This window comes from Colletotrichum aenigma (genome assembly GCF_013390185.1).
Source record: "Colletotrichum aenigma strain Cg56 chromosome Unknown KSG_Cg56_contig10, whole genome shotgun sequence".
In the NCBI taxonomy this organism is placed as follows: Eukaryota; Fungi; Ascomycota; class Sordariomycetes; order Glomerellales; family Glomerellaceae; genus Colletotrichum; species Colletotrichum aenigma.
Window position 1 is genome coordinate 702,969 of NW_023500916.1, and position 12,964 is coordinate 715,932.

The 12,964-nt window shown below is 53.7% G+C and overlaps 4 protein-coding genes across 4 annotated transcripts; 2 read left to right on the forward strand and 2 right to left on the reverse strand.

The window, feature by feature from the left end:
* Positions 1 to 6,011: 6,011 nt before the first annotated feature.
* Positions 6,012 to 8,142, forward strand: CGCA056_v014046 (uncharacterized protein; the record flags this gene model as incomplete). The annotated part of the gene is made up of 2 exons (XM_037329288.1): positions 6,012 to 7,953; positions 8,009 to 8,142. The coding sequence occupies 2 exons, from the start codon at positions 6,012 to 6,014 to the stop codon at positions 8,140 to 8,142; spliced, it is 2,076 nt and encodes a 691-aa protein (XP_037172446.1).
* Positions 8,143 to 8,295: 153 nt separating this feature from the next.
* CGCA056_v014047 (uncharacterized protein) lies at positions 8,296 to 8,934 on the reverse strand (the record flags this gene model as incomplete). Its single annotated transcript, XM_037329289.1, has 1 exon — positions 8,296 to 8,934. The coding sequence occupies one exon, from the start codon at positions 8,932 to 8,934 to the stop codon at positions 8,296 to 8,298; it is 639 nt and encodes a 212-aa protein (XP_037172447.1).
* A 1,085-nt stretch (positions 8,935 to 10,019) lies between these two features.
* Positions 10,020 to 10,634, forward strand: CGCA056_v014048 (uncharacterized protein; the record flags this gene model as incomplete). Its single annotated transcript, XM_037329290.1, has 1 exon — positions 10,020 to 10,634. One exon carries the CDS (start codon positions 10,020 to 10,022, stop codon positions 10,632 to 10,634), a length of 615 nt encoding a protein of 204 aa, XP_037172133.1.
* Positions 10,635 to 11,271: 637 nt separating this feature from the next.
* CGCA056_v014049 (Cyanovirin-N-like protein) lies at positions 11,272 to 11,790 on the reverse strand (the record flags this gene model as incomplete). The annotated part of the gene is made up of 3 exons (XM_037329291.1): positions 11,272 to 11,276; positions 11,351 to 11,509; positions 11,634 to 11,790. 3 exons carry the CDS (start codon positions 11,788 to 11,790, stop codon positions 11,272 to 11,274), a joined length of 321 nt encoding a protein of 106 aa, XP_037172351.1.
* Positions 11,791 to 12,964: the final 1,174 nt, after the last annotated feature.

Here is a 12,964-nt window from a genome sequence, read left to right on the forward strand (position 1 = left end):
TCTCACAACAGCACTTACGACTAGAAACGTTGCGGAATCCGATAACCCAGATTTCGCCAGCACATACCTCGAGACTCTCGAGAAAGTCCCAAGCCTCCTCGATACCCTTTGGAAAGAAATTAGAGGACCTGTCGGTCGCACCATTCAGATTGACCTCAGGGACGGAGACTTCGCTAAGGCAATTCCTCATTACTGTTATCATATTTCCATAAGACCTCCCCAGAACCATTCACAACGCGGTGCACACCACATGACGGTTTGGACTTTATTCCGATCCACGTTCTTGAAGGGCTATAGTAAGGTATACAAGTCATTCGATCATCTGCATACTGCGATCAAGCAAAGGTCAATAGAGGCGTATGGGCGAGATGTTTTCGAACTAAGGCATCTTCATGTCCTTCCGCCGTTGGTCATGGTGTTTTTCCCCCACTATGTTGTCGCTCTTGCGGCCGAGATAGAGCCAGATGAAGAAGGGTCTCCCGGTCCACAGCACCAGGATAGAAGAAGGACCTACAAACATATTCATGATACCTTCATGAAGCAGGTTTTGTCCTTTGTTCATGTGGGACCGAATTCCTACAACTTTATCCTTGAGATTGTTCACAGTGGTCTCGGGTTGGGCTACGATGTCAAGACAAACACAGCAAAAAGTCCACTGGATTGGATGCCACTAGAGAAAGAGGACGTTATCTTCGACAGCCTTGTTGACCGGGCAATGATCGACGTCAGCTTGGAGCTTCGCAAGAAATATCCCGAGCTTTTGTTCTCGTCTTGTACGCGATTGCCCGACGTTATTACCTCCAAGGGGAAATTCAAAGCGGGTTTTAAGTCATCGAGGCTTGAACCTTGGAAAGTTGGGGAGGAGGGACTTGCAGCCCAGCTTCGGGCCATGCCGGGAGGACTCTATCCGCAGTCACATCTCGTGGTGGCCGATGACCCAGCTGCCGAAATCGCTGCGCGCACGTGGATTGATCAGGCATCGAACCTGGACCGGAGCGAATTGTTGCATAAGCCTTACAATGAATGGCTTGAAGGAGCACGAACACGAGACAACGAAGACACTGGGTCCGAGGACGTTAAGTCCATGATGCAAGAGCTCAACTCGCAAGACTTTCTGCCAAACGTATTTGGGATGCCCATACCGGAAGATGGCACGCTGGATGCCTTGAATTCGACCAGCACTGGTCCATCCAATTCAGACACCAGTACCAGAATCAGATCTTGGGTCAAGACCGCCCAATACTCAAATGACGCCTCAGAATATATTGGGCCAGATGGGGATAGTAGTATTGGAGATGACGAAAGGAGTCAATCAGATGATTCTGATATAAGTATTACTTCTTCGAGGTCATTCATGTTCCCCAGCGAACGCGAAGCGAAAACGGCCGTTCCCAGCTCAGCCGTTTACCGCGCAGCTAGGGAGGGCAATGAGAAGGCTCTTGTCAACCTGATTTCCATCGGCGTTGACGTTGACGATTATACGTCCTGTTTTGGGAACGCGCTACATGCGGCATGTTCGCACGGTCATATTCGGAGCGCCGAGTTGCTGCTGAACGCAGGGGCCAGTATCAGCAAAGAAGGACGATTCGGTTCCCCATTAGACGTGGCTTCCCAGTTCGGTCATATCGACATTGTCAAGATGTTACTCATGGCCTTATCAGGACAGAACCCGAACGACAGACACGGTACACTAGCACGCGTATCCACCGGCCCTGCACTTATTCGTGCATCTAAGGGTGGACACGAAGCAATAGTTCAGTTGCTCCTAGACAGAGGCGCCAATGACGACGCTGCGCGGGATCAAGCCCTGCGTTCAGTCTGTGCTTCCATGTCAGGACGTCTGAACATCGTCAACGTGCTTCTCAATAGCCATGCCAACGCAAATGCTCATGGAGTGGGAGGGACTGCTTTAGACGAAGCATGTCGCAGTGGCAACCTCGAAATTGCACAACGACTCCTGGAACAGGGCGCCGTCATTGGTCTCCTTCCACGACGATTGAGACCTGAAATGATCTCGTTACTGGAGAACGCTGGGATAGACATTGACAGCCAAGAAAAAGAGCCAAGCTCAGGTGTACCAAGCTCAACTATGCCGCGCGGAAAATTCTGGCAGAGAATCGAGACTCGCAACAAGCGAGCGCAGAACTACAGCAAGAGGGAAATGAGAAGGAACTTGCAGTTCGATAAGACGTGGGCCCCGGTGCCGAAACGAATTCTCCGGTCGTGTGGTCCCGGCTGTTTAATATGTGACGAGGACCGAGCAAAGGCGCGCAAAGTCAGACGATCCCAGATGATTCTCACTGATCCGGTTTCTTACACATTGAAACGGAGTAGAAGAGAAATTGACCCCGCGATCAAGGACGCTGTTTCTCGCATGTTCGCTCAGATGGGAATAAACGAGTCCGCGAACAGTCAAACGAGGATTGATGGTTCGTGAAGCTTTGTGCATATTACGGCGATACATGCAATGGCACTTTGAGGGCCTCGACTTTCATCCTCCGTTCCCCTGTTCCTTAGCCAGAAGGAGCCCCAAATCGTCTTCAGACAGGCGCGTCCGGCTGTTATTTGGCTGCGTTGGGTTCTGCGTTTTCGCATGTTTAAGTTAGGGTTATTTTGCAATTTTCATGAGAGCATCGATAAACTCAGGAATTGCATGTATATTGAGGCCACTAATTTACATACCTATTTGTAAAGCCGGCCTTGGCTTTCAGGTTACAATTATTTAAAGGACGATCTTCTCAAAAGAAGAATGCGATCAGTTCTGTTTCAATATCATTTGAAAGCGTGCAGACTCTCCGCAGGAAAAACAAATAAGATACACGAAGCATTACGGGACTGTGTACTTTGAAAGTACCTATATTGTGATATGTCACATCCCGGTTTCTCTGGCACTCGGAGGTCCTCATTCAAGCCCCCTAATCATAACACTCCCAGCCTGACCAGGCTCTGGAGTGATTCGATTAAGTACTACCACTCATAAATACCTTCCAAGATCTTATTCTCCGTCCGAATCTGGTGCAGTGAAACAGGTCGAATAACGGAGCTTGACAGCTTCAAATGATGGATCGCGTCACCGTGACACCTGACATCACCAACATTCAGAAGCTCCTTGACAACAACGCAGTCATTCCAGTGATGTTCTCCCTGGTTCTCAATACCGACTGCCTTCCAAGCTTGGATGACGGACGGCTGCAAGGCATAATCCCACGTCGCTCTCCATGTAATCACGGGACGCTGCCCATGACCCATTGATTTGTATTGGAAGAGCGCGGCCAATCCCTCTCGCCCGTTCCAAATCTCCATCACGCGGAGCTTTGGCATTCTCAGAGCCACCTTTGCCGCTGTTCGGAGCATAGCACCGATTTGAGTGGCCATCGCATCGGGCGCGAGTAGTCGTGAGGTCAGCGCAAGTGAAGTCAGGTTGGACCACTTCCATGAAGGCTCACAGCTGCTGAAAAAGTGACTAGCATCCACCATGAACGATGCCGAGAGGTGCTCAAGCTGGAGACTGACATGGGCGATCGCCTTGCCCATCTTAGGGGTCGGCATTTGAATGGGCTGAACCCCCAGCTGAGGACCGAGAAGGTCTGGGTATTTTTGAGTGAAGTTTTCAAAAATGACAAGTCTCCGTAAGTTTTTGAACTCTTCGGGAACGATGTATTCAAACCCAATTCGATGTACTACATGAAATCTGAGTCAGTTGCTTATTCCCCGTTCAGTTCAACAATAAGCATGGGGAAAGTGAGGAAAGGCGACGCATTTGCACTTACTTCTATCTGCCTCTTCCTGATCAAATTTCCATTTTCTTCTCCAAGGCTCGCAGTGAATTTCCTGAAGTCCAGGAAGGCGGAATAAGATTTTCCCTAGAATTTCCGTCAACTGCCGGCGATTCTGTTGACGCAGTATCACACCTGTTAGGGCAGTAACTGGAGGAAGGCTCTCCCACCACACTTTCTTTTGTTTGTTGGTCTCAACTGCCCTTTTCTCCATATGTCTTTTAAACCAATCTTCATTCCGTTTGTAGGTTTCGGGCGAATCCTTGTTCCTACTTGCTTTGAGCCATAGATTTCCCTTATATTCAGCCTCTTCGTGTAAGGGGCTGGCCCCTAGGCTTGTTCAACGTAGAGGTGCCGTCGATTGACTATTCTAAGCTGAAGAAGGAAGAAAGGACCTTACAAGGGTAGGCACCTAACAGTGGTGAAGCAGGCCGGGTTAGGCGGCGTACTGCGGCAGAATAGTGGGTCCAACGGAGCTGGATCTTGGTAACTGCTCCGGCGAAGCCGGAGATATCAATCCGGGCTCTAGCCCGTGACACTTCGAGTTCCATAATTTCCCCAAGCCACTACCATTGCTGCGGGTATTCGATGTTCATTGGGCGGGAGTCATTCCCCGTCATTGATTCGGCTTCCTGGCTTTTCAGTTGATAGGCGCGGGGAATGCCGTTCCATGCTATGGCTCCGAACATATCTTCAATAAGCACTGGGCGTGGGGGAGAAACTCGATGGCCTGCGATCCAGCCGTGCTTCTCGTCGTTGAAGTTGACCTGAATAGGTTTAGGCAACCGCTTTTTCCAATCGCAATTTTCAGGTGTCATATCAGGCACAAAGGTCAGGTACTTGAACCAATGATCGGAATCGCTGGGAGAATGAATGCTGATGTCCAACACTAGGTTGTCGCTCGGTTGCCATGCGCTGAGAGCCGAGAATAGGCTAGTGAATGCTCTGCCGATCCGGACATGATCTGCTGTGCTCATAATGCACAAGTTTTTCTCTGCTCCACAACTGGTGCAATCATATTCCTCAAGCTCTATACACAACCAAATGTAGCTTACGAGAGCCCGGTTGCGAAAGGTCATCGAGTTGAAATCTGCAAGTCGTGAATGTGTGACCGTGATGCGGGCGAAGTTTTCGCGCTCGATAACTTCCTGCTACTCTCGAGACACCGTAGCGAAATTAGCCACGCTGCAGCCGTCCTGTAGCAAGCATTTCAGAATTGCAAGCCTGATCTCTGCGGGAAAGCGGTGCCAAGATGCCCTGTTTGATGGTGACCACGTTGGTGTCATATTTGGCAGTAGTCGAGCTTAACCCTGCGTTTGTCGAATGGTGGTTGCAGGAATGAATCGCAAGGCGGTTCAAAGTGGCCAGAGAAATTTATGAATTTCCCTTTGAGACCTTGATAGCTCAGACGTGGAGAAAGAAAACATGCGGCTTTGCTGGCTATTGGCAAACGATGTGACTCATTACTGATACAGATTTGAAGGTAAAGTATATTACATCTAGACACAAAAGGTGGACGAACATCCAAGGTTTTACGCTTCTGAAACTGCCTCAGTTGTCCTTCCTGCATGCCTGCCTCTCATACATACCGGACTGATTATGTTTTCTTCTCTATTCCATGTAGTTCAGTCTATAGCGAAATGCGTACCAAGGCTCTCTTCTTCACATTTGGCTCAGGTTGGAATTCTAGGCTGAAGCCAAAAAGTGATATCTAAATGCAGTCGAAAGTTTGAGCGCCTGATCTAACTGGTCCTGAGTTGTGGAAAGGAGGGCAGACAGGCGTAGCCACACAATCAGCCGGCCACTCACGAGGGTTAATTTCGAGAAGCCTTGGAAACTCGGACAATAGACTGCTTTCAATTGGCGTTGCGAAGACCCCAAGAAACAACCCAAGAAGAAGAAAGAAAAAAACAGAAAAACAAAAAAAAAAAAAAAAAAAAAAAAAAAAAGGAAAGAAAAAAAAAGGCGTTGAAAATCGTCCGAAAGTCACAGGCAGGGGGCCCTGCTGACCAGGGAGCTGCATCCTTGTTTACCTTTTGGGATGGCCCCACCCGAATTGGAAGGCGGTGAGGTCGCATTGGAGGTACATCGGATGTACACAGACGCGCTCCGTCCATAACACTCGGTCGAAAGCATCGTGCAGCTTCCAACACCCACTGCTCCCACAACGAAACGCCCTCAGGGCAGAATTTGGACGTCGACATGATACACTGAGTCCTGCGACGCGTAGAAACTATGGAAGAGTCCGCCCCGAAACGGCGGAGAACATCGCCGCGTCTGAGCAGAGAGCGCGACGAAGCCAACACCGAGTCGACGACACCACCCGATCCTCCCCCGCCACGAAGCTTGATCCCGAGGCCGAGACGCCCATCTTTCGCGTCGCCCACCAGGTCAAGTCTTTCGCGTACCAATCCTGACATCCTCCGACGACGAAGCCTCAGCCCGTCAAAGCCCGCCGCCGAAAATGCGACCCAATCCACGCAAGACGCCCGCGAGGGGTCCGCTGCACAGAGCCAGGAGTCTGGGCCGTCTTTGACGAGCAAGCCGGCGCGTCCCAGAACAAGCTTGTTCGAACCTGAGCCTACGCCGACAGAGTCCCCTCTTGGGTCTCCCGCACGACGATTGCCGAGCTCTTCGCGAGCAGGACTTAGCGGAGCGTTGGCGTCTAGACCGCGCCGCTCCTCGGGCAAGCCTGTACCCAGACCGCTGCCCGAGCCAGAGGTGGAGGAAGAAGAGATTAATCCATTTGCTCGGCGTGGGCTACGTCGCTCACCGCCGACTGGTGTCATTCCCCAGAGATCACAGCCTGAACCCGAGCCTGAGCCTGAGCCTGAGCTGCCGCCCACACCGACGCAGAGAGGCCAGGCTGACCCGGTGGTCACGACGCCGCCCGCCGGCATCCACGATACACCCTCAAAACGAAAGCGACGGCCCGCGTCGCCGTCCAAGAGTTCGCCCTTGAAGCAACCGCCCCTCCGCCCGCCCGAGTTCTCTCAGAAGACAAAGGATCCCTCGAAGAAGGCCCCGCCTACCGTAACGCGAGAGAAAAGCCCAAGTAAGCCGGCGAAGAAGACACGGACGAGAAAAGGACCTGCAGGAACACACGAGGCGCGACAGATACCAGCACCCGACCCGAATGCTGAGCTCGAGGCAGAACGAGACGCGCTCGAAGCGGAGATCGCCAAATTGGAGGCAGACCTGGACTTTGCTACCGAGGAAAACGAGCGGATTCGGAGAGTACAGTCGCTTAGGTCTGCGACTGGGTCTTCCGTGCCCGCTTCAAAGCGAGAGCAGCTCTTCGATCTGTTGCAAAGGCACCTCGTACCCCCTCAGAAGGACAAGAAGCCCGACGCGGCGGATGAGTGGTTTGACTTGGCGATGAATCCGACGTCTTGGTTATCCATGGCGTCTCTTGGGCAGACGCAGCCCTTCACGTCAAAGCCACAAGAAGAGGAACTTCCGGCACCAGTATCGCATCACCCAATTCAGATGACTGCCGTAGAAGAGCTGCCCTATTTGCAAGCCTTCACACCCTTCGAGTTCTCGGGCACTACGAATATTCTGCCCCGCGAGAACGAAGACGAGCCTCTGCTGCGGAAGCACAATATCGTTGTCAGATCTGCACACCCCACGGGACTGTTCATGGCAAAGGTCGAAATGACAGTCGACACCGAAAAGTTACAAATCAAGCACCTGAGCGTGCCCCGACTCGACCCCGCCGCGGTCCCTGAACTCGGCCCCTTCATCGAAAAGGTCGCCAGCGGTGGGTCCAACACGCATATGAAACGAAACGTCAGCATCGTCACCTGGGCCATGGCCGAGTGGTACCGCCTCGCCGTCGAGCGAGCCAACGTGTGGCATGTCCTGGAGAGCGAGCTGGGGGATAAGGAGAAGTTAGTCCAGAGCGTCGCCAAGATAAGGACTCGGCGTAAGATGCGCAGGAGGAAGGACGACGACGACCCGAGCCAGGATGCAGACAGCAACCTTGGCGACAAAGATCGGGCGCAAAACCTCACTCGCGGAGCGTTGCTTCCCCACCTCGGACGAACAGCCTACGAGATCCCCATCCCGGATGCGGTGGACGAGGAGACGTCGTGCTTGAGGATACAATGGAGGATAGACTTTGACTGGACTGGAGAGGCGCAGAGTAAAGTTGGATTGATGATCGGCATGCCGGGTAGATGTCTGTACCCCCTTCTCCCTCCCTCTCACATAAAGCTAACACACCGCAGGGCGTCTAGGAGATGAGCGCGGCTCATTAGCAGCAGCATCCAAAGTCTTCGAGAGGCTCGTGCAAGGAAACGAAGGCCCTATGACGGCTGTGCGTACGGTGGTTGCGCTACTGGCCGGGGACGCCTCTTCTTGAAAAGATACCATGTTGGAGTCGACTTTTGTTTTATGAGTATGAACTGTATATCACTATATCGCCGGCCTCTAGTGGATAAGCCGGCAGCACAAATACAGAGGCACCTCCTGGTGCATGTTTATGACGGGTATCTCCCTGTCCCACAACCATTTCCTAAACCCAGGGTCCTCCATAGTCGCCCCCGTTCATATCTCCATTCATCCCACCTTGGGGACTTTGCCCGTTCTGCCCAATCTGGTATTCTCTTGGAGGACGCATGTGGAAGCCCCCACCGCTCTCATGCAACGGTCTCATGCCGTACATCGCCCGCAAGCTATCCGCCCTTCCCATCGGCCCGGGCATGCTCCCCGTGGTTCCAGGCCAATGGCTCCGGTACGCCACATTGTCGTATATGCCCCGTCCAAGGCGCTCGCCGGTATGAGGCCAGCCGCCGCCGCCGCCTCCACCTCCCATACCAGCACCGTTCTCGCGGGCGAGGTCGTTGTACGTCGGGCCCGCTCCGCCGTACCGCGCATTGCCGCCGGGTGTGTACATTCCGTTGCTCATATCCGCGCCATTCATCGCCCGGGCGCGCATGCTCATATAGTCCAGTGCGCGCGGGGCGCTCCACTGTGTGCCAACATCGGGCTCGTTGGGGATCGTGGGGCCACGCCACATGCGGCTCGGGTCGTTGTCGGGCATGAAGCGGACGGGGATGCGGCCGGCGTTGTTATTTGGCCTAGGGCCATTGGGCGTGTTTCTGTTCTCGGCTGGGCCGGTTGGGTAGCCGAAGGGGTTGTTGTCGTCCGACATGGCGGCTGTTGAGGATGTAGTTGCTTGGAGTCTTTGACGTGGGATGTGAGGTGCTAGAGGAGGTCGCGAAGGAGGGACTTTATATGACATGGCGGAGGGTGTTTGCGGTGAATCGCGGGTTTTGAAGGGGACGGTGTTTGGTGATTCAGGCGAAGGTTGGACGAGGATGCGTTTGGGAATCGCTGTGGAACTTGAGTTAGGTTGTGTTAGACAAGCTTCAGTACCGGCCTCGCGGCAACGTACATGTACGGCTGATGGGCAAGCTCGCCGGCTGCGAGTTACCGGTTTTCCAAAGCTGTCGAAGCTGTCGTGTCAGCAAGTTTGTTGCAGAAACTATTGAGTGGTAGTGTTGAGCTTGGCTTCTCCATCCGGGACTTTTGGGCAAGTGTTATTCCCCAGCTTCATGTCTGCGGGAAAACGGAATGTGCTCTTGCATTTTCAGTAGAAATATAGCAACGGACAGGTATGTTTCACACGAGAAAGACAGCAGCATAATAGTCGGATCCAGCCACTACTCGAAACACCTGCCTAGATCGTCCCAAGGCATCATCGAGGGCTGTTACCCGAGCTTTAAGGGGAATCGTTGTCCCCTCATCGACCATAACAGCTCCGTTTTACAGCTATTTACTTTATGGCTCACACTTAACTTATCCAGATATATTTCTCAAGGATATTGAAGTAGGCCCAAAGGTTGATAAAGTAGCAGCAACCCGTTCATGATGATGAATCCAGCCATGAAAGCTAGTGATGACTTGTTCCTCCTACAAAGAGATGATAGACCGTCGTCTTAACATTCAGCAGACAGACAAGCACCATCATGAGAGTGTCTTTGTTACAAGTACAAGTCCAAGAACAGGAGAGCATGGCTCCTGTAAGAGCCACAGACCAAGGACATCGTCGACGCACTAAGCCCGCGCCCCTGAGAGACAACCCCCTCACTGACTCGATGGAAGACTTCACGATAGAGCCCTCCTCGACGACTAAGCAAGGCACCAAAAGGAGTTTTACCAAAAATATTCAACCGGTGTTGTTTAGAAACTTCTTTCCTCTTCGCAACACCATCGCAAGCCAGCTAGATGCCCGCCATGGCTGACCTCAACCACCCCCAGACCGGCCAGGAGGGCTACCCTAACACCTCCTTCGTCGATGACAACGAGGACTCTGACACTGAAAGCATCTCTTCGCCCCTCGATCGCCTCTCACTCGACGAGAGCAACATCGGTCCCATCGCCGCCGCCAACTCTTCTGCGCACATCCTCGACATCGCCAACGTCTCGGGCACCAACTCGGCCGCCGCCTCCTCTCCCGTCCCCAACACAATCACTGCCCCCGTCCCCCGCGAGTTGACCCTCGAGCCCCTCGTCTTCCTCGGCATGGCCCGCCCCATGCCCAGCGAAGCCGCCTCCATCCGCCAGAAGTACGGCCCCATCGCCTACGCCGACGACATCGTCAAGGCCTTCGGCCTCGCCACCGCCCGCGCCCTCGCCAAAGAGATGGCTTTCCATGTCGCGCGCCTTCACTACCACTCCGTCCGCGACTCCCACCGCGTGGTCTTCCGGCTCGCGCTCCCGGGCACCTACAACACCACCACCCGACGCGGCGGCGGCGCCCCGTACCTGAAGATGATCGACTACTACTCGCGCCGGATCTATATCGACAGCAACGACCACTTCTTCCTCAAGGGACCGGGAGACCTCTAGGAGAGACACACCAACCCCGCAGAGGATCTCTGGCGCAAGCACCAGTTCCCCGTCTTCCCGCTGCCTCACCCCGTCCACCTCCTCGGGGGCGCTTCTTCGGAGGATGAGCTGCTTGAGGCGTTCTCGGTTGACTACCACCGCAGCGCGGCTGAGATCATGGATGAAGTGCGCGAGATGAGCAGCTTCCCTCGCGTGACGTACGGCTACTACTTCGCCCTCTCGGACGATATGGTGCGCGAAATCGACGCGTTCAGATCTGAGGATGCTTCTGATGACGATGACGATGACAACTGAGTGGAGGAAAGAAGGAAGCAGACGTCCAATGAGGATAGCTTGAATAGGCAAGAACGGCAACGTGTTGGTTCCTGCCTCGACGGATCAAATACTTTGGTATCACAATGAAAATAGGGGTTCCCTAAATGCTTCCGTCTTATGAACCACGTAGATTCACAACGGGACATCAAAAGTTCATTCAGCCTCAAAACGGCTCCGTAGCTCGATTCGCTACCTAGGATTCGTAGGTGTATCTATGACCCCGCGTCATCCCTTTCATCAAATCATAAATAACCACGCTCATGCAGCGGCACAACATGCTTTCCCCCACCTGCCCCGTGACATCGTCATCATTGTCATCCGTTTAGTCTGAATCATTCCAGCGTCAGCAATTGTCCCATTCATCATATTTGTCCCTGCCGGGCGGGGGAGGAAGTACTCACTGAAGACGAAGTTGCCGTTATCGTTGCCGATGCGCTCAGACAGGTTGCAGTCGGCGTCGATGGCCTCGCCGCCGAGGTTGAAGAGGCGGGCGCGGAGGATGGGGACGTTGTCGCCGCCCTCGATGGAGAAGTGGATGTCCTCGGCGGAGTTGGAGTAGCCTGTGGTGGGACGTCTTGTTAGTGATACTTGTTCTGAGGGCAAATATGCTGGATAAAGAGGAAGTCATGGAGAGAAGGGCCCATCCGGTGAAGGGGGACAAGGACGGGGAGGGAAGGAGCGTACCGTTGCCGTTCCACTCAAAGTGGCCGTCGTTGTTGCCGAGGCAGTTGTTGAGGTCGATCTCGGTCTCGTTGAGGTCGCCGTTCTCGTTGCGGAGGGCGGCGCGGAGGATGTGGCCGTCGTCGACGCGGATGTTCTCGGCGGAAACGTGGAAAGACATTTTGTATGTGGTTTGGTTGTGGTGGTGGAAGAGGGTATCAAAGGTTTGTTTGTGGTTTGTAGCTTGTAATGAGGTTGGAGTGGGAGAGGAAAACAGGAGTGGATGTTGGGAGGAGGAATTGGGTTTATATATACGTCAGGGACCCGTAAGTGAGAGGACAGGTGAGCTACCTAGCTGCCACCGGGTCTATGGATCACGGATGAGGGGCACAGGCTTGGCCGAGAAGAGAAAGGGGCGTTCAGGGTAAGAGGGGCGAGAGGCCTCCATTCAAGGCAGAGAGGATCAAACACGTGGAGGCAGGTGGAAGGTGAGAGCTACCTCGATGGTAGGAAAGAGCGGTCTTGGAAGCTGTCTTTCGCGGGATGACATGGGATGAGAAGGGGGAAGGGGAAGAGGGTTCCCGCTTGGCGATCGCGTCACGGAGGAGGTCACGTAGCTTGAGCTTGCATCTTGGGGCGGGTTGCCTCGCCTTGGTCTTGCCCATTGACTTTCTACGTCTTTGCTGGCACAACCTTGACCCTGCCCTATAAGGAGAGGCAGGCAAGCTGTGCCGGGACAGTTGTGAGGCATTCCCTCGCGGTGATTCGGTTTGTTTCTGCCGCATGTCACTCTCTCATGCGACGGGACGTCCGTTCCCACCTGAGCTCCAGGAAAGCTGGCTACGTGGGAGCTTGGAGCCAAGAGCCGCAGCTTGGAAAAAAAAGGGCAGCTCCCCGCCATGGACAGGGGTGAGAGCTTCCTTTTGGTTGGGTAGGCTCGGGCCGGGGGGTGTTAGCTTTTAAGTGGGATGGAGGGGCAAAAGGTACGGGGCGGGGCGAGAGCAGGCAAGCTTGTTGTTTCGTTCTGGTGTTGTTGTCGTTCTCGTCCGTCGTCGAGACCTGTCGTGAGGTTGCCATGGCGTGGGTGAGACCCCCGCCGGCAAGATGATGCCGAGAGCTCACGATGCGCGGTGCTTGGCGTGCGTGCTGCTCATGCAGGGCTCTCGCGAATGGGAAGAGGCGTTTGGAAGGTTATTACGCGTCCTTTTTTCTTGTGCCTCTGCATCTCATCGTGTTCAGTACGAATTACGAAGGGGCTCAACTGCAATTGAGAGGTGCAACAATCTGGAAGGTTATTCACGGCGTGGCTTGTTCGTTTAGGTAGGTCCGAAGTTTGGGCCTTACTGAGGAATGAT